The sequence below is a fragment of the Phacochoerus africanus genome, chromosome X (genome assembly GCF_016906955.1).
Source record: "Phacochoerus africanus isolate WHEZ1 chromosome X, ROS_Pafr_v1, whole genome shotgun sequence".
NCBI classification, from domain to species: Eukaryota; Metazoa; Chordata; class Mammalia; order Artiodactyla; family Suidae; genus Phacochoerus; species Phacochoerus africanus.
In genome coordinates, this window is record NC_062560.1 from 98,594,324 (window position 1) to 98,616,605 (window position 22,282).

Genomic DNA, 22,282 nt, shown 5'->3' on the forward strand with positions numbered 1-22,282 from the left:
GTCTGAATTTTCTAGACAGCACCAGTGAGATCAACTGCCGCATGGGCCCTTTACATAACTTCCAGAGGAAGAAGAGGCAATCTGCATGATAAAATCCCTTGCCTTGCCTTTCCACCTCAAAAAAGAAGATGACTTGGCCTAAAAATAATCCTTTCTTTTTTTCTTTTAATAGGTCCTTGTTGCATCCTTCTTCCTATAAAAAACTTCTATTTCATACAACCTCTTGGAACACTCTTCTAGTTGCTAGATGGGATGCTGCCTGATTCATGAATTGCCTAATAAAACCAATTAGATCTTCACATTTAATTGGCTGAACTCTTTAACAAGAAAAAAAATCTGTTAATAAAATTCAGAAAATGTACTACTAGTTGAAGGTTTGAATAATCTAAAGCCTATTTAAATACAACAATGCTTTTAAAATAAGATTTATTCAACATTTAGAAAAAAATTCTGTTTGGTTAGAACTCATATTTGAGATTTGGCTGTAAGACTGGTATTTATTGAGTCAACAGAGTGTATCCTGATGAGAAAAGGCTTCTTTTTTTGTATGAAAAATCTGAAATTAAGAAAGAGCTCCATTATTAACAGTCATTAATAACACAAATTATTTCACTTAGATTAATAACTCAGAAATAGAACAAAAAAGCATTCAGCAGAGAAATAAAGCAAAACATTTCATATACATTCACATTTATCTTTATCTTTAAGACTTGACATTAAGATATTTTCCTCCAAGTCACACTTCTTCCTTAAAGCCCACCAACCCATAGTGATATGTCCATCTTCCAAAATTCTATAGCATTATCAGTACAACTCAAATAGCAACCAGCTAAAATCAGCAGGTTATATTTTTCATACAGATTCAATCTCCTCCTAGGCACCATGTTCTTAAATTTTTGTGATATTTTGCCTATGGTATGCTAGTAATATATTTCAGTCTATGTCTATGTTAAGTCACTCTTTCCTTTCCCCAGTTCTGCTTTTTCTCTGGTAATTCTCATATTTTTTCCTAATCTAGAGGTAGTGTTTCATGTTCTAAAAAATTATTCTTACATTTCATCAAAAGTAAATCCACCCCAAAATGTAGTATTTTAGGGTTAATTTTTTAAAGTACTGTACTTTCTGAAGACATCATCAATTGAAGACACAGTATATAGGCAAAATTATAAAATGTAGGTCCATCAGTTCTAAATGCAACTATCCACTGTAATACTCAATAACTTACCATTTTCAGCAATTTTTTTTGCTTATACAAAAGCAGACAAGTTATTAACAAAACAAGCAATGACACAAAAGCAAATGGTATCAAGAAAAATACTAAGGTTTCCTTCCATATGTCACCTAGGATTAAAAATCACAAAAAAAAAAGGGAAGGGTTAGATGTTTACAATTATTTTAAAAATGGAATTATTTTATAAATAAACTAGTAAATGGTGAAGAACTGAGTTAAACTGGCAACTTCTGCCATACTTGCCAGTACATAGATACCATAGCGATGTTTGAATGTAGTATCCCTTTCATTTGTGCACTTTTTTTGTAGAACAACTACTTTATTGAACTCTGACAGCTCTTCATTTTGCTTAGGAAAAAACTCCCTAAAACCCAATTCTTATTTTCTTACATGATTTTGTTTAAAACTTGACCCTGTGAATTTTTCATAATGATAAAATAAAATATTAGCCAAGTAATTAGATAAACATGCCATATGTATCTCTTAACTCTCAACAAGTCAAATGTTTATATCATACAATGCTATAGTGAGTGAAAGCTGGTCTTCAATAAAAGTTTCTGCACAAATAATGGAGCTAGTCTTTTTTTTTTTTTTTTTGTCTTTTGAGGGCCACACCCACAGCATATGGAGGTTCCCAGGCTAGGGGTCAAATCAGAGCTGTTGCCGCAGGCTTACGCCACAGCCATAGCAACACCAGATCCGAGTCGCATCTGCAACCTACACCACAACGGGAACTCTAAAGGATGTATTTTTTGAGAATGTGGCTAAAAACTCACCATATGTACTTTAAACCATGCATTGACTAATAAGAAGATGTAATTCAGGGCATGAATTTCTCAATGTCAGTTCCACAGAGTCTCTCTATACTTCTTATAGTAGTGATAAAAATGAAAAACGTAGAACAGTTAAGTGGTCTTTTTCATTCCATATATCTCTTGGTTAATTGAATTCACCCTCTCTCTGCCTATTTTTTCTCCATAGCCCTTAGTGATTATATGATATATTTGGCTTTTTTGTTTATTGCCTATCTTTACTTAACTTGGGAATAAAATATAAATTCCATGAGGACAAGGATTTTTTACTGCTGTATCTCCAATGCCTGAAAAGTCTGACACATCAAATAAATATTTGATGTATGAAAGAGAACAATGATACCAATATATTAATAGGGAGATAATAGAGATAATAGTCAAATAGGGATTCTGCTATGATGGAACAATACAAAAGGAGATGAATGATTGATAGAAATGTCATCATATGTCTATTTCTGTATGTGTATTTATATATCTTTTTGTGAAAGAGCAATGATGACTTAATTTCCTTTAATTTCAAACAATTACCAATAATTTCTATTGATAAAGTTAGTATACTGTGAAGTACAATATTTTTCCTCATTCTCAAGGTTTTTAGTGTATATTGGTATTTAATTTAAATATGCCTTATCATAAGTCACTTTAATCAGTGTTGAAAGTGAATGCAATGCCCATTTTACTAATGATGACATATTAATTAGAAAAATATTCATTAGGCACACCAGACACTCGAAAACAAGTGCATGATACCTATCCCTGCTTTAAGATTTCTGTTCTCTTCAAAATTGAAAGCATAGGGAAATATTGATTAAAATAGGCTTCCCTCCAAAAGAAAAAGCATATTCTCTTTACTGACAGAAAAACAAGAATGTTGATAATAGAACTAAAACAAGACTGTTAAACTAGTTAAAACTGAACATTAGATTTTTCATAAATCTATATTATACTGAGGTGCTTGCTAATTTATCTTCTCTGTTTATAGACTACATGCAAGAGCATTTTTACCTCCATAATTACACCACACTGAGAGAAAATTAATTTTGCAAATAGCTCCAGTTATTTAATTACTGTTCTTTTGTTGATATATTGTCTTCAATAACTATATCAACATATTTTATGATTGTTCCTTCTTTCTAACATTATATAAATGGATTATTTTATTCTTTTTCTCTTTTAACGGCTGCACCTGCAGCATATGAAAGTTACCCGGCTAGGGGTCGAATCGGAGCTACAGGTCCCAGCCTATGCCACAGCTGCGTTAACACCAGATATGAGCCACATCTCGCAGCTGCGACCTGTGCTACAGCTTGCAGTAACACTGGTTCCTTAAACCACTGAGCAAGGCCAGGGATCGAACCCACATCCTCACAGAGACAAAGTCAGGCCTTAACTTCCTGAGCCACAACAGGAACTCCTTTTTTTATTTGATTGCTTTAAATCTCAATGGGGAAGAGGCACAGACTATAAAAAATTTGAATAATGAGCACACAGCTTTTTAAAACTATATAAAGAATGCACATAATAAGGTCAAGGGTCTGATAAAACATACATATATGCTTGTAAGTAAAACTTCAGAGTAAATGTGTGACTACAATTGGAAATAATACAGATTTAGGTAGCATCTCATTAGTATATAAGCGTAAGAATAGTGGCACCATACTTGGGAGCAAAGACTATCATTAGAAGTAACCCACCAGTAAAAACAGGTAAGATTAGCTTGTCAAATGAAAGTAGGAAGAATCAAACAGAATCTATAAAATCTTGCAATGTGGAAAAGACACAGCCTAATTAATGTTATAGACATCTATAAAAAATAGGGAATATAGCCAATATTCTATAATAACTATAAATGGAGTATAAATTTTAAAATTGTGAATCACTATATTGTACACCTGTAACTTATATAATATTGTACATCGACTGTACTTTAATAAAAAAATAATGAAGAGTTGACCCAATGATCTTGATAAGCAGTGTCACTGAACTGTGGCATCTAGTTAAGCACTTTCTTCCTCAGTGCTAGATATATTCTAGTTACTATTCTTTCATCTCATACCTTTCCAGCATTGTTCATCACTCCATTCACTCCATATTCCATCATCTGAGCAATAAATATTCACTTTGCTTCTTACTGAAAAACATAATCGGTGGCTTTCATTTGATGTTCTTGTGATGTATATTTCGTTTTCATCTGTGGTAGTCTGAAAGCCAAGAAAAAAGTAAGATATTGTTATTTGATCTAAATGCAGCTAGCCAGATCCCATATGATGTATGGTTTTCAAAGTGGATTTTGTTACATGAAATATATGCATCAGATGACTAGAAAGGTATATACCAAAATTCTAAAAGCGATCATCTCTCTGCATGGTAGAGTTTTCATTTTTTTCTTCCTTCTCTATATTTAAAATTTTTTTTCTATAGTGAGAAATAGATCACTAGTAGTAGGTAAAGGGCCTGTGTGACAAGGCAAAATTTCTAGGTAGTTTTGGTGTTTATGACACCTAGTATTTGGATTAGTGTCAAATTTCTCAGATTCCATAAGCTGGAAAATCCTGTATATACTGAGTTGGAAAGAGGAATCATCATATGAAGTTGCTTCTATGGAAACTATAGAGTTCATACACACAAAGTTTCTTTCCTTTATTCTTGTTTTAGTTAACCATCATAAAACTAGTGTAATAGTGCTCATGGCTTGGCATGAAACTACCCCTTCTGATATGAAACTATACAAGGTTGGACAATCTCAGAAGAAAAAAAAATCACGGAAGTGATTACTTCAACTTTGCATTTCAAATTGCTGAATAGTGTTTGCAAATTAATGGCTTTTCTTTTGTTTTAACTTTTCTTTGGAACCAGCATAATGCAGTGTATGTTAAAGAGGACTGGGAATAAGATAAGGATTCTAGTTCTAGCTATGTTATTTGACTGTAAGTCTATTCACTTCCTTGGTACTTGTAAATCAATTCAACTTCCAGATTTCTCATCTGTATGTGAAATGAACTGATTAGAATTAATGGCTCACCTACTTGTCTCCACCACTCCCTATATTGGAAGCCAATGAATAAAAATCAACATATAACAGTGTGGGGCTAAAGGTATTACCACACTGTTGGTGCTGAGGGGTAATCAATCTTGCAACCATTGTTTACTTCCCCAGCTAGTCCCTCATTTCTGCTACAAGCAGTTCTCTAGCAGCCCTGCCAGACTCTACTCTGATTTTGACCTGGTGGTTGTTCCTCAAGAATTGCTTTTTATGTTCATTTGTGGTTTTTATTTTGTTTTCTTTTTACCTGAGGCCTCTTCACAATCCATGTTATGCATGTGCTTGACAACTTTAATTTTTTGACACAATACTGGAAATAAGTGACTAGATTATCTTTAAGGGCCTATGTAGTTTTCAAATTGGTATGATTAATTGCATATATTTTAGACTGAAAGCATCTTTCTTTCATCCACTAGATTATTTGGTTTTTTGGAAATTAAACTAAGGTACATGTCATAATCTATTCTTCATGTGGATAGCAATCATTTTGGCTCTTGTGTTTGCTATTTTGTTTAAAGGGCTATGTTTACAATTTTCCTAAATAAACACAATGTCTGTACCACCCAAGTAGTATCATCTTCTGTGAACTCAATTTCATAAATAAAACACTGTGATGGAATAGGTCCTCTGGGGATGCTCCATTTCAGGTTAACTTCCTCTGAATTCTTCACAGTAAGACTAAGGTAGTCTGGTGGCAAAGGTTTAACTGAAAAGCAAAAGGAAACAATTTCAACATGGAGATTACTGAAGTTTAGCAGTAGCCCTTATCAAAAGCTACAGACACCTACTAACAGAAGCCTCCAGGACAAATTAGGTGGCTCAAGACTATTGCCTGTAACATGAATTAAAATCAAAGCTGCTTGCCAGCCAAGGTTACTTTATTAAGAAACTTCGTTACTTTGGAAACTAAATTTTTGATAAGTTACATATTGAAAAATATTTAAATCCAAGAGAAAAGATAGATCCAAATCATAACAGTTGTTTTTCTATTTTATATAGCATTAGAAACAACTACCACAACAATTACTACTGCTACTTTTATTAATAGCTAATTCTTATTTAGAGCTTATGATGTGTCAGGCACTGAAACAGGAATGTTATAAACTCATTCATGTCTCACAATAAACCTATGAAGTAATTTTCCCATTATCTTCATTCTACTGATAAGGAAACTAAAACATGTTGAAAGTTAACTTGTGCAAAATCATACAGCTAGAAAGTGGTAAATTCAAGATTCAGACTCAGGTATGGCTGACTCTAGAATCTGTCACTCTCATAACTGTTAGAACTGAGAACACAGACTCAGACACTATCCAACCATTTGACTATTGAGGGAATAAGTGACTCCAAAATTTCTCCACCAGTAACACTAGACAAAAATATTTTATAGAAGACGAATTCTGAAGCCGGAAAACAAATTGTGGGTTGTAAGTGAAAATGATACTTAATCCTCATTCAATTCCTTATCTTCCATACATTTAGATTTAATCAGTGCTTCCTCATACTCTTTTGGCCCCCATTTTTCAGGCATTGCAATTCTGTAGTTATCACTTTATCTCTATTTCTTTTCTTCCACATAGTTGGTTACAAATGACCTAAACTAGAAATATTTTGAAGTTGTTTGTTTACCTCACCTATATTTTGAAGCTGAAAAATAAAATAGCTGGGTCGAATAGATTGGGATTCTGATGATCCATTAACACAGATGTAGAAATCTTTATAGTCTGATGACTCCAAGTAGGGAAATCTGCATCCAGTATTTTTTCCATTAGTCTTGATATAATCAGCACACTGTAATGCATGGTCCAAGCCCTCATACCTGTAAAAAGAAGTGTTAAAAGAATTGTGTTTACCAATATCTTCTAGTAACATGGTGCTCAATTTTCAATTATTTTAAGATAACAGGTAAATAGAACATCATTTGATAACATGCGATATTTATTGAACACCAACTGTGTGCCAGATCTTATGATAAATGCTATAGATACAACAGTAAGGAAAGCAGACATAGGCTGTGATGTCATAGGGCTTACAATCCCATGTGAGTCTTGACAAAATCTCAGATATAAAGCAAAAATTCTTACTCATATGCTTAGGTTACGTTGCCTCACCAACAGGATTTGTGAATCAAAAAATAAGCCTCTTATTAAGAAAACACAGGGTTTATATTGATAATCCTGAATGATACTGCTTTTTTTTTTATATTGTACTGGAGAAATTATTACAACAAAATAGATTTAAAAGTAGACTTATAAAATACTGTTATATTTAATAAAATGGAATGAAAATCCTCTGAGGATATAATACACATCAAGAGATAGACCTCAGAAAAGCAAACAGAGGCTCTAAAAGAAAAAGAGGAGCTCTTTAACAAGTAAATATCTAATTTCCCATTCTCCTAGACAAGAAATGTTGCCCTAACATCAAAAATTAACCTCTTTCCAGTAAAAAAAAAAAGCTAATGGGAATTAGGGGGGATTTCCCTACAGACTTCCAAAGGACCAAATGTGTGATTTGGTTTATTTTCCTGAAGAATAGCTTGCAATGCAAAATGAGACATTATCTCTACCAGCAGCCAAAATTCCTTTTGAAATGAGGCCAATCTAGCAGCTGATAAGGTGCTGGTACAAATATTTGGACTCTACTGAGCCAAGTATTTACTTTAGGCCAAGTTTGCAGAACTGTAGTCTCCGGTTTAGTTCACCTGATTAGAGTTTGAGAGACTCGCATTCTAGGCTTGACTTTACACAGATTTACTTTATGCCAGTGGAAAGCCTCACGTACCCTTATTTTCCAGTCTCTAAAATGTTAATATTTATCCCTCACTACTTTACTAAGGTGAGGATAAAGTTAATGTTAAACATGAGCTACAACGTATAAGAGGGCAAGGACTTTGTTTTATTCATCCTTTTATTCTTTTTATCTAGAACACTGCCTGGCATTTAATAATTGCTTAATATTTGTTGAATTAATCAACAAATAAGTTAGACCTTAGAATTGATTCATCCAATTCCAGATGAAGAAACTGACAGAGTTCCTGTTGTGGCTCAGTGGGTTAAGAACCCTACCAGTATTCATGAGGAAGTTCGACCCCTGGCCTTGCTCGGTGGGTAAGGGATCTGGGATTGCTGCAAGCTGTGGTATAGGTCACAGATGCGGTTCAGATTTGGCATTGCTGTCGCTGTGGTGTAGGCCAGCAGCTGCAGCTCTGATTCAACCTCTAGCCCAGGAACTTCTATATGCCGTGGGTGTAGCCCTAAAAAGAAAAAAAGAAAGAAAAAAAAAAAAAAAGAAACTGAGACCCCCAAACAGGAAATTGCTTACCCAAAACCACTAAATTAAGTAATCTCATAACATGAATTAGAACCCAGTACTCAGGATTGTTAATAGCTTATTCCTTATTGCTTATATATTATGATTTTCTAAAGAAAAACACCATAATTTGGGCCCGAGATTCACAATGAATAAGGCTTTGTCCTCTTTTGTTTTTTCTGTTATTTAAAAATGCATAAGTTCTGATACCTATCAACTTACAAATTCTACCATCACTTAGTTCATTCATATAATGAATATTTAGTTATAATCTACTATGGGCATAGCACAGCTGAGTTAGTCAAGAGAAGTATAAGAATAGTCTGTGCCCACCAACCTCTTAAAAGCTTAAGAGAGGAGACAAAGTATACATACGTATGACAAAAATTTAAGGGTCATCTGGACAAAAAGTAATTAAGAGCTATAATAAGTGATAGGTCAGAGGAAAAACTGAACAGAAGCTAATGTTATCAGTAAAGAGTTAATGAAGTTGAATACCAGATGGGTCTTGAAGCATAGATGAGAGTTAGTGTAAGAGAGAGCCAGATGGTATTCTAGATTTCAATGCACACAAAGGCATAAAAGATCATAACATGGATGAGAAAAAAATGCAGAGATGGGTCTAAATGAAACAGAACATTCACTTTGATGACAGTAAAATGAAATGTTGGAAAGGCAGTGAGACAGAGAATGGCAGTCTAGATTTTATCCTGGAGGCAATGAGTAGCCACTGGAGAGTTTTGTTTCATTTTTATTTATTTATTTATTTATTTGGTCTTTTTGCCTTTTCTAGGGCCGATCCCGCAGCATATGGAGGTTCCCAGGCTAGGGGTCGAATCGGAGCTGTAGCCACTGGCCTACGCCAGAGCCACAGCAATGCAGGATCCAAGCCGCGTCTGCAACCTACACCACAGCGCACGGCAACGCTGGATCGTTAACCCACTGAGCAAGGCCAGGGATCGAACCCACAACCTCATGGTTCCTAGTCGGATTCGTTAACCACTGTGCCATGACGGGAACTCCCACTAGAGGGTTTTGAACAAAAAAAAAAATGGCATAGTGAAACAACAAAATAAGAAGATAAATATGGCAAGAGTGTACAGAATGAATAGGAAGGGCAGAGACTAGAAGCAGAGGGACCATCATTTGGGAGGCTATGGAAATCATCCAGATGTAGAATGAGGTGAGCCCAAAGAAGAGTTCTTACAGTGGAAATGGGAAGTAAAGAATAGATGTGAGACCTTGCAATAGATGTGTGTCATTGTTGATTATGGTGATCAATGTTAGCATGAAAACAATTGAGGAATGAAGGAGACAGAAGATTCAAGATAGTTCTAAGATTAAAAGCCTCAGTGACAGTTAACAAAGATAGGGAAGTCAGAAAAAGGATCCAGTTTTAATAGCTACATGCTTTTTTAAAAGGCAAGAATATGAAATATGCCAAAACTTTTTAGGTTATAACTCCATCTATCTAAAAGATAGAAAATTCAATCCAGTACAGAAACAATTATTGCATTCCTTATATTACCCATAGAATGTCTTTTACTAGCTACAAGCTAGACCTACTTACTCCCTTTGAAAACCCTAAATAATTGTAAATAATCATCACAAATATAATGAATTTAACGAAAATATAGTTACTCCTACTGTGGATTAATTATGATAGATATCTTCCCAATATGGAATTCTTATTATAAAAATACTTACCAGTAAAACAAGTTGTAATTGGAATCAAAATGGACAGCCATGCCAGGTTTCCAAGAGCAGAATAAATACTGCCAGTTGTAATATACACAATCCATATCCTGAATTTTAGTTTCCAGATTTCCTAAGAAATGAACACATTGTGAATGCTTGAAAGACATGGTGATGAATCATTTGGGAAATCATTATGCAATTTTATTTCATTTCCTTTGACCTCTCCATTTCATTTAGCAATCAACATAATCAGGAATATTCCAAAAGGAAGTTGTTGGAAATCACTTCACTTTAAGTAGGACATGCAAAATCAAAAACTTTTGAGGGCTCATTTACTGGTACTAGTGTAAGCATATGCAAAAGTACTAAATTAATAATTCTAGGATGCTCTGAGCAGTTGCATAAATATTCACATGCATATTTGCTAATATGAGCCCCAAACTGGGAACTATATTAACCCAATAAGCTGTAGATTGTGGCAAATGCGTTTGCTGATTTAAAGAATTCAAAAAGGGCATTAACTCTCTTAAGAAGGATTCTATTTTGTATCACATTCTCAATTGACATACAATCAGGTGTGTAAGGGTCAAGGGACTTACTTCCCATATAGATTGTTCTGACAGTATTAAATATGAAAAGAGAGCTTTTTTTTTTAACCTTGTGGTAACGTCCAATAAGTAGTTTCTGACCATGAACTTTGAACTTCTGATCCATTAGTGCATTGCCCTGGCAGAAGTGTATGTATTTTTGCTTCAACACCTTTGTTAAGATCAAACCCATCTTTGTAATGTAGATTCTTAGTAATGATCGTCTGTTTGATAAAAAGAGACAAAGTCAAGCTTAGAAACAATGGCATCATGAGCCACATTAACAAGGCTAAGAAGTCATTAATACCCTAGAGAGTTCCCAACATCTAATAAATTCCTGACTTTTTTTTCTTTCTTTCAAAACTGTACCTGTGGCAATATGGAGGTTCGCTAGCAGGCTAGGGGCCAAATCAGAGCTGAAGGTGCCGGCCTACACCACAGCCATGTGGGATCTGAGCTGTGTCTGTGACCTACACCACAGCTCACAGGCAACACACTGGAGTCTTAACCCACTGAGCGAGGCCAGGGATTGAACCTGCATCCTCACAGATACTAATCGGGTTCATTACTGCTGAGCCACAATGGGAACTCCTGATAATTTTTTGATAAAATGTCTCAGAGATATTTCTGGCAGAGTTCACTTCTACATATTGTATCATTTGAAGAGATCATTTGAATCTTAACATCTCATTAAAAAAAAAAAAAATTTTTTTTCAAGACCAAAAAGGCTCTGTGGCAGGAACTTGAGCTATAACCAATTTGAAATCAAGAAATAACTTTCACATACCATATGCATATTACATGACAAATAATATATCACCTTTCAAACATATGAACTCTCCTGGATTCATAAAATCTTAGAGGTACCTGGAGAAAGCCAGACAAAGTATGACCTCTTGAAGGGCTAAAATCATGTATCATTTATCCTTCTATTCCTGATACCTAGCTAGCAGAGTGCCTGGCACAAAAAGTTGCTCAATGAATGTTTTATTTGAATTGTCCCTTGAAACCATGTAGCTGAATTAGGAAGGTAACAGCCTGCCTTGTACAATAGAAATCTTTGAATGAACATGCTTGTTGACTATGTAAACAGTTAATAATTCAAAAAACTTTCACTGAGCACTACAATATATACAAAGAACCATGGTCTGTAGGGAGAGTACAAAGATAAATAAGGCTTGACTCCTACAGAGAAAAAGCTCATATAGTCATTAGCATATATAACAGTTATATATAGAGGTATAGAGGTAACTTTAGAACATGATAAAATGTGTAAGTACTCTTCAAGTGCACATTCCATGGGACCAAGTTTTCTTTTCTTCTGTACTTTCAAAGGTATTCTTTTTTTTTTGTCTTTTTGCTATTTTGGGGGCTGCTCCCATGGCACATGGAGGTTCCCAGGCTAGGGGTCTAATAGGAGCTGTAGCCACCAGCCTCTGCCAGAGCCACAGCACCATGGGATCCGAGCCACGTCTGCAACCTACACCACAGTTCACAGCAACAGAGGATCCTTAACCCACTGAGCAAGGCCAGGGACCGAACCCGCGACCTCATGGTTCCTAGTCGGATTCATTCGTTAACCACTGCGCCACGACGGGAACTCCCAAAGGTATTCTTAATACTGGGTGCAGTGAAAACAGATGTAGCAGGATGCACAGGAGATAGCAGCAGGCATGCAGCCTGTTATACCTTAATAATTGCTATTGAGATATGGGAATAAAAGTGGATACTGACAGCAGGAATCACAAGAAAACTTACAATCACTCTAATATCTTAAGTGCATGCTTTACATACCTTCCAGCTTTCACTATCAATGTTTCGGTATTTTAATTCATACTCTACTGTGCATTCCTTAAAATTATCCAGAGACAGTGGAGGTTGCCACTGCAAATAGAGATAACCTAAATATCCAGGGTCCACTATTTCAAAATCTTGAGGAGGATTAACTGAAATAAAATCAATAAAATATTTTTACTTTTTTCCTGTATCTTATGACAAGGAGAGCTAAATCTAGATTACTTCCATATGCCCATCAACTGATGAATGGATAAATAAACTGTAATATATTCATACAATTGAATATTATCCAGCCATAAGAATGAAATATTGATACATACTACAACATGAATGAACCTTGAAAACATTAAGCTAAGTGAAAGAAGCTAGTCACAAAAGATCACATATTATATGATTCTATTTATATGAAATATCAAATGGGAGAATGTGATGTGACTGCTGAATGGATCTGAGGTTTCTTTTGTTGGTAATGTAAATATTCTGAAATTTGATAGTTGTGGCCATTACACAACTTTGTGAATACACTAAAAACCACTGAACAGTATACTTTAAAAGGGTAAGTTTTATGTTTTATAAATTATATCTCAATAAAGCTGTTTTTAAAAATCTAGATTACTGCTACACAGTTGCCCTTCTTTAAGAAATCGCATATGCAAAGTATAACTTAGTCTACTAGGTACTAAGTTTTCATGGAAATAAGAAACTCAACATGGAGTTATCTCAGTGATCATACCCACCAAAATTTGGTCTAGGATGGGAATACTTTTTACAGAAATATCTCTAATAGCACGAATCAGTCAGTATTAAGCCAGTGTTTTCCATATGAATATAATATCATGGCACACACAAAAATGGGTTAGAAAATATATAATATGACTACTGTGACTAAGTGCCTTAAGAATTACAAGAACAGGCAGATCTTTTGGTCCATTTAGGAAAACTGAATCCTTTAGTTAATTGAAGTTCAGAGTATAGCAAACTAGAGCCACTCTTTGGAAGCACTCAAGAAAAAGTGGTAGGCAGCTGAGTATAGCAACATCAGGACACAGCCAGTTTTATTCTGTGGAAAGGAGCAGTGGGAGGCAATGACTCCCTCATCTGGCAATTTAAAAAGCAACAAAAACAAATCATTCTATGAACTTTCTTATTAGCAAATCTAGTAGTATTATAGTACTGCCCTCATGTTGCCTTTCTGCTAATAATTTCTTCTCATTTATGCCCTGTTGTTCATTTTAAAAAACTTCACTTCGTATTACTTATTGAGGTGAGAAAAAGCATCTATAGAATGCAATGGTGGCACAATGATTTGAAATGGGACTCCCGTGAACTAATAAAGACGGTCTCTATTGAGGATGAAATAATAATTCTATTGTTTCAACTCTTATGATTAAAAATCTTTGTAAAATTCATTGTTCTAATTATTTTCTTCAATGAGAAAAGAACATTAGATATGATTTAATAATTCTGTAATATTTTTAAATTTTATTTTAAATCTCTGTATTTTAAAAATTTATCTAATTGTCTCAAAAGTTAAGGATAATAATTAAAAGTTTTCAGGTAGTTGGGTACCAGGTTTCAGATAATTAACCTCTTCATTAGAAAAGACTATATACAAAAAGGCATGGAAATTGTCTTTTAGTTCAACTTTTATCCCACAAAATATTTGCTATCATCAGTTACCTTATACATGAAGTTGACGAGTAAGAACATATCTTTTGTGTGTGGATTTCTTGAAATATTTTCAATAACAATCCATCAATAACAATGCATTTTCATAGAGCAGATTGAAAAGACAGTATCTAATTTTAAAACCACTCCATTGTTGGTTTACCTTTTATCTCGGCATTTGAAGACAAAGCAGAGCCAAATGCTGTGCAAATAAGAAGAGTATATAGACATCTGATAGTCACATGAATAAAAGCCATTTCTCTAAGATTTAATACCTTGAAGTTTCCACTCTAAGAAGGAAAAATATAACATTTTAACTTTGTCATACTTTTTCAAAAAGGACTAAATGTGATTAAAAATACATCAGGTATGCACACCATTGTATATGGAATGGATGGTCATCAGGGACCTGTTACATAGCACAGAAAACTCTGCTCAATATTCCTTGATAACTTATAAGGTAAAAAAAATCTGAAAAAGGATAGATATGTGTATACATATAACTAAATCACTTTGTGATACCGCAGAAATTAACACAACATTATAAATCAACTATACTTCAATAAAACTTTAAAAAAGGAAAAAAAAATACATTAGGGACTTCTCTGTGTGCTTTCTACCAAGAATTGGGAAAACTGCCCCTTTGCATCATTGAAACAGAAAAAAAAAATCAAGTTTGAAACCAAAATAATTGGAAGGCAGGATTTTAGTTTCATCCTTCTCATAAGAGCAAAACCAAACCAAACCAAAACAAACATATTCCTTCGCTCCTTACTGCCCTCCCCCACACACATACTCTTCTACCTATCACATGCTGTGGCCAGGATATGATGCCTTCAAATAGCCTTCAGCCTGAAGACTGAGCCAGACCCACCTGACTGTTCATATTGGGTCACAGGGGAATTATGATATCATTAATCTCCATAGCAATCCTCTCCCCTAGCAACACAGAAGACACACGAATACAGATACTCTTTTCTGAGATAAAAAGTGTATGGAAGTTATCTGAACTAAGAAAGCTCAGAATCTACATCAAAGCCTCAGATAACTCAGAACTTTTACTTTATAAATATTAAATCAACATCATCTACTCCCTTATCTGTTCTACTCTTCCCTGTATCTCCTATATCAGTAAATGGCACCATCATCTTCCCAGCTGCCCAAACCAGAAACTTGAGAGTCTTCTTCAACTCTTCCATCTTCCATTCAATGTCTCCATTATCACCACCCCTTCCTAAGTTGAGGACCTCATCATCAGGGATCTCCTTATCCAGTATTTCCTGTCTCTAAACCATTCTTCACACTACATATAATAAGAATGACCTTTTCAAAGAGCAAATCTGAATTTATCACTTCTTTTTTATTTTTATTATTATTATTTTTTTTGTCTTTTTTTTTTGCTATTTCTTGGGCCGCTCCCTCGGCATATGGAGGTTCCCAGGCTAGGGGTCGAATCGGAGCTGTAGCCACTGGCCTACGCCAGAGCCACAGCAACGCGGGATCCGAGCCACGTCTGCAACCTACACCACAGCTCACGGCAACGCCGGATCCCTAACCCACTGAGCAAGGGCAGGGACGGAACCCGCAACCTCATGGTTCCTAGTCAGATTCATTAAGCACTGCGCCACAACGGGAACTCCATCACTTCTTTTTTAAAACAGCATTTCACTGCCACAAAATATAATTTTATCAGCTTTTTTATTATTGAAAAATACTGGTTTTATGATAGAAACTAAAAGGATTCATGTTTCCACATAGCTATTAAATAAAAAAATACTTTCCTTTCAATGAAAAATCACTACTTCCAGTTCTGTAACTTCTCTTTGAGTTTATATTCCTAAAACCAACAATTTCACAGGAAGTTAAAGATTATAGTTCACTTATCCCAACATCAAGGACTACCTTTCTTTTCTCCTATATACGTTAATTAATCAAGACAGGTCCCCTCTACCTGCCCCACCCTCTTTATCTTACCTGGTCCATTTGTAATGTTCTCATGTTAGCAGGCTTCAATTATTACATAATAGAATCCTGGGATCAAACTGTTAGAATCAGCAAATATATTGAAGGCAGTTTACATATTGTGAAGTAAAACTCAGACTTAAGATAACACAGCAAGTTAGCAACAGAGCTGGAAGTAGGGCAGAGATATGATTCCCAGTCTAGTGCACTTCCACCTGACTATGCTGGATCCCACAGGTTTGACTCAGAAATATGAAAGTTTTTCCTCTGGGACTCCAGCATTTAAGTCTTCCTTCAATTAGCTAGCCAGGCTGAATCAACACTATCCTACTTCTTTTTCTATGTGACAATGAATCATTAAAGGGATACCATTTCTCTTACTGAGGTTCAGTGATTCTCTTTGCTCAATTCCTCCCTCCCCATCACCAGCCCATGCTGCCTTCTAAGGCATCTATAAATAGTATGTAGGTTTAGTCAACAGAAGGCCACATTTCTGCCATAGACCTGCTCTTATAGATTGAGTTGAACACACTGTTTACTTTTGGATCCAAGGCAATATTCTGACAAAGAGAAATCCTTTCATATTACCTATAAGGACTAAGACAACCAGGCTTCCCTTAATACTTTCTCAGAGAGATTTTAAACTTCTCCCTCCCCATCCATCTGTCCTTAGATATTTCATAGCCCTGCCTCATTCACAGTGCAAATGCTAAGAAAAGAGTTAAAAATACTTTGCTTCTCTTCTATTTATAGGCTACTGAAATTTGACCTAAGCTATCAAACAACACTTCCCGGACCAGCCAAACACATTTAAGAAAAGGTAGGAAATGGAATAGCTGTCTTCCTGAGTCATTTATCTGTAAATCCATGAAAAGAGTTCCTGGATTACAGAGTATCCCACTGAGACTTATCCAAATTAACATGAAGACAATTCTTTCTTTGGCTTTTGGGTTATAGATCATCACTTGTGCAATGAGGTGCTTTATAAACCATATGGTTACCAGAATGACAGAGTTTTTCACAAGAAGGAAGGGGACCTGAAGACAAAGGGAAGATAGGGGATGAAAATGCACAGACACAAATTTTGAAACAGTTTCTAATATACTCCCTTCCCACAGCTCACAGTTAACAACCACTCATCTGGCCTTAACTGCCTATTTTTAAAAATGAGGAAATACCCAGAGAGGAAAGTGAGTTGTCCTGGCTCATACAACTTATTGGTGGCAGAGCTAGGACTGAAAACCAGCTCTCTCCAGCCCTTTCCACTCTCTAGCAAAAAAACCTTATCAGATGGCTACCCTTGAACTTTCCTCAACCTACTGTCACCAAACAATCAACCCTACCACAGTTTTATCATTATGACATTTCTGGCAGAGTAGTAACTCCATAAACTTTCACTGCACACCTTTCTTTTTTTTTTTTTTGCCAAATACTGTTTCAGCTAAATTTTGTCTAAGATACAAGGTGTACGTGATGAATCATAATAGCTATAATAATGATAATACCTCCTACAATTTATTCAATACTTCCAGTATCCCAGGCACTGGCTTGTGCTAAGCGCTTTACATACCCAAAGTGCTAAGCACTTTGCATAATCTCATATAATACTCACAGTCAGCCTTAGAAGTATATACTATTTTTATTCCCATTTTAAAGACCAGAAACTGGAATAAGGAGAAATTAAACAACTTCTTGCAAGTCACCGCAGGCCATAAATGGTGAAGCTTGGATTTAAACCCAGACAATTCAGTACCAGAGCCCTTGATGATAACCACTACACAAGCATTTCCATGCCTAAAATCAATGTACAAAGTAGCTTCCTGTTTCTACCTACTCAGTTTCACATAACACTGTTGCTAGGACAGTTTCCCACAAAGAATCTCCTTTGGAATGGCAAGCCTAAAGCTATTTCCTGTTTTCAGCCTCACTTCCCCAACCCCTTCAAAGCCATGCTACATAATCCCTTCATTCTAAGAATTGGCTGGGATAATCCTTGCACTACTGGAGAAACTCCAGGTACTTACCAATAATATTGTTTCTCAAGAAATGGATTATCATAGGCAATTATCACAGCCCCTCTTTTTTCCTCCTCTCCAATTTAGAGACAGTAACTGAATCTCTAATACTTCCCTTCCTGTCTGATAATTAAGCACACTGAAAACATAAAGTATTCTGAAATAGCCAGTGAGCCAGGATACAGATTCAACAAGTCATGAGATAGGGGAGGCTATAGGTGGGGCTAAAAGTCACCTAAAGCAAATTTAGAATCACAGCACAGTGTTGTAAAAGCTGACTAATTAATCTTTGACTAAACCAATAGATATATAGCTGAGGAGCTTGTTATACTGCAGGCACAATAGTATAAATATCAACCTGGATTTCAGCCCTACTTCAACCACTAATGTGCTTGGAGGCAAATTATAACTCAATTTCCATCTATAAAAATGAAGATAATGGCCCAGCCAGGCAGTTTTGTGCTTAAGATTAAATGAGATAATGTATGTGAAAGTGAAAGAGAATAGTAAATTGCTCTATATACTTGAGAGGGGTTTGCTTCTGAGCGCCCTGTCATTAAGCAAAAACATGAAAACATCTAGCTCCAAACTACACATTTGCTCCTAGTAATTCAGAAAAATTGCCCTGTACGCAGTTGATAACTAGGCAGTTATTATTAACCTCTAACTTCCACCACCTTTGTTGACCCATTAACTGCCTTTACTGATTTTTGTTTTAGTAATAATAATTTATTGCATTTATTTAGCTTTTTATAGTTTACAGAGAATTCATTAAATCAACAAATCTTCAGATCTAAAAGGTTGGTACTTCATATTTACAATCAGTAAATATGAGAAATGATGTGACTTGCACAAGATCACACTGCTGGCAAAATCCAAACTGAAAGGAAAGGTAAAAGAAGTAAGGAACAGAAATATTTGTAAGGCTAATAATGCAGTCACTTATATAATATGATTTTGTAGAAAAGTTTCTTTTCTACCTTGACAAAGTAAACCAAAAGAATCTTCCAAAATATCTAAATGGCCATAAGCCCTTGTTTTGTTTGTAAAGGTAGTGACAAACTTGCAAAGAAATATAATTATCTATTAGAAAATGATGAATGGAGTTTTGCAATGTCACTAAAGTGGCTTCTAAAAACACCGCCTAGGGGAGTTCCCATCGTGGCTCAGTGGAAACAAATCTGACTAGCATTCATGAGGACGCAGGTTGGATCCCCACCCCCGCTCAGTGGGTTAAGGATGTGGTGTTGCCGTGAGCTGCGGTGTAGGTCACAGATTCGGCTCAGTTGCTGTGGCTGTGGTGTAGGTTAGCAGCTATAGCTCTGATTCAATCCCTAGGCTGGGAACCTCCACATGCCGTGGGTGCAGCCCTAAAAAGACCAAAAAAATAATAATAAAAAAATAAAAACACCACCTAAAAGAAGTATGGCCATGTTATTTCTGTTGCCATTGGATAGAGAAAACACCAGTGTTATAAAATTTGAGATTTTTCTCCCCATATTGTTTAAAATATCTAAAAATATCAGCCAAAGCAATTAGAATAGGGCTAAGAAAAAAAGAAAATGGGAAAGCAGAAGACAACTAATGCTTGAGAAGAGAGAAACAGAAAAGTAGATGCAAAGTCTTAAATGTTGTCTGTGGGTGAAATGATAAACATATGTGATTTTACATGAGAAAGCATGACTAGGAGATCTGGGCTCTAGTGCCAACTTTGGCAGAGCATTTAGAAAATAATAATAGGAGTTCCTGTCGTGTCTCAGTAGTCAACGAACCTGACTAGCATCCATGAGGACGCAGGTTCAAGCCCTGGCCTTGTTCAGTGGGTTAAGGATCTGGCATTGCCGTGAGCTGTGGTGTAAGTCACAGACGTGGCTCGGATCCCGTGTTGCTGTGGCTGTGGTGTAGGCTGGCGGCTAAGCTCCAACTGGACCCCTGGCCTGGGAAACTCCAGATGCCATGGGTGTGGCCCTAAAAAGACAAAAAAATAATAATAATAGGTACTACAGTTTGTAAGTTTTTACCAGGTGTCAAACTCTGTGCCTGATGTGTGATGTCGATTAGCTCACTTAAGTCTCACAAACATCGACAGTTTCTATCATTATCATCTCAATATTATAAATGATTTGTTTGAGACTCAGAATGGTTAAGTAAATTACTCAAGGTCACACAACTTAAGCAAAAAATATGTGTATATCTGATTCTAAAGCCTATCCTCCTTTTAACATATAATACTGTATTTCCATCTCAGTTTAGTTAAGCTCAATTTTCTTTCATGTAAATTATCCCTGGGATATCATTCTGTTTCATCCCTTAATCTACTGTGCATCCATCCATGGTTTCAGGATGTGACTCAAAAGCACCAGCTTCTTGAATAACTGATCTCTTTTCAAGGAAGCCATCCAACATGTACAAATGTCTATTCATAGCTCTAGAGTACAGCCACAACTCAGCCTGACAATTAGCACCTCTGGAACCTTCCAGATATTGAGGCCTGACAACATGCTGAGGTCAATACACAGCTCAATCATAGTACAATCAGTCTATGAACTGTTGGTGAGTCAAATCTAATTTAGATAATAAGTAGCAAATAACATTTCTTGCAGGAGTAGTTTATAAAGAATGCTAAAGATGACTTTGTGTACTTTCAAACATAAAAGGCTTTTGAATCAGATTCATCATGCTTGCCACTAGCTAAGAGTAAGTTATTTTCTATAAAAATACACAAAGAAGTTAGACACATGCTGAATGATGAAAATCAGTGTAGACAAACGAAGTACAGGTAGGATCTCTTTTTAACAAATACCACTTTAACATTGTTATATATAACATGATTATATTTGCATCCCTGCCAACAGGGAAATGTGCTCAATACATCTTGTAAAACCTAAGTAGTCATCTTATTCCGTAATTCTTTTTATAGACGGTTTCCTGTCGGACATCCTGAGTTCATCCAGCTAACAAGTTTCCCAAAGCATTGTCAAAGCTGCAGAACTCAGTTTTGAGCTACCATAGTAACTGACAGGTTTACAGTGTTAATTTATGAAGCAGTTTACACATTTCAGAATCTGTCCCTAATCTGGGCAAATCAGAGTTTTTAGTTTTATAATTCCACCCAATAAACCACCAAAAGGCTTTTACGACCCTTTAAAAAGGCCTCCAGGTGATCGATTTCTTAAAATAGGTCAAATTGCAATTATTAACTACACCTTACATTCTATTCAAATGAAGTCGCAGAGGAAGAGCAATGCAATATCCTGAAAGGCACCACTGCTCCGGAACTAGCAAAACAATCTTTGCTCAAAACTCCTCTCCTCACTCCCAGATGCTCCCAAATACTTGTTAGCAAGCAAGCAGTGTGTACCCAAAACATTCACTTCACATAACAACTTTTGAAGTAAATAACCGTGTGCCCCACCCCCTTTATGTTATGTAAAAACAGAATAGAAAATGTGCAATAGCAGATTTTATATTGCTTCAAGGTTATTCTGCCAGTATGCTCTTTCATGTTCATAAGGTATAAACTGTAAATACATGAAAATATGGTGTCATGTAATATACAGTGCCAGCAGTTATGGAAAAGGATGCTAACAAAAACAAATCAATGTTTCTATCATGTATTCATTATTCAACAAATATTTCTGTAATCTTACTACATGCCAGGCACTGTTCCAGCCACTGGAGAAACAGCAGTGGACAAGACAAAGAACCTGCTTTCCTGAAACTAATATTCTAGAGTGGGAAACAGACAAAAAACATCAGATAATTATAAACTTCATAAAGAAAAATAAAACAGGATAATACGAAACAGAGTAATGAGAGTTCATTTTAGATAGGTTTGTCAGGGAATGCCTCCCTGAAAAAGTAACATTAAGGATTTCAATGAAGTGATGAACCAGTGAAGACACAGGGAAAGAAACTTCCAGATAGAAGGAATAGCATATTCAAAGCCCTGGGGTGGGAATCCTCTTAGTTCTAGGAATAACAAGTCCAGTAGGATAGGAAACAGAAAAGGTTGGATGATCTCAGAAAGATAGACCAAAGATGGACAATGATACTGAATCTCACATCTATTTTTAGTAAAATGGGAAGGAATTGGATAGTTGTGAGTAGACTGACATGATGTAACTTACATTTGAAAAGGCTACTTACTCTATGTG

The 22,282-nt window shown here is 35.6% G+C and overlaps 1 protein-coding gene across 1 annotated transcript in view; it reads right to left on the reverse strand.

Moving 5' to 3' along the window:
* Positions 1-412: 412 nt before the first annotated feature.
* Positions 413-22,282, reverse strand: part of IL13RA2 (interleukin 13 receptor subunit alpha 2) — a 35,517-nt gene continuing 13,647 nt past the window's right edge. The window contains exons 2-10 of the mRNA XM_047765790.1: positions 14,312-14,438; positions 12,478-12,629; positions 10,754-10,907; positions 10,106-10,226; positions 6,721-6,905; positions 5,647-5,792; positions 4,100-4,244; positions 1,226-1,341; positions 413-556 (exon numbers count right to left, since the gene is read on the reverse strand). Of these exons, the coding sequence (XP_047621746.1) occupies positions 506-556; positions 1,226-1,341; positions 4,100-4,244; positions 5,647-5,792; positions 6,721-6,905; positions 10,106-10,226; positions 10,754-10,907; positions 12,478-12,629; positions 14,312-14,405 (1,164 nt within the window). The 5' untranslated portion in view covers positions 14,406-14,438 and the 3' untranslated portion in view covers positions 413-505. The remainder of the gene's footprint in view (positions 557-1,225; positions 1,342-4,099; positions 4,245-5,646; positions 5,793-6,720; positions 6,906-10,105; positions 10,227-10,753; positions 10,908-12,477; positions 12,630-14,311; positions 14,439-22,282) is intronic.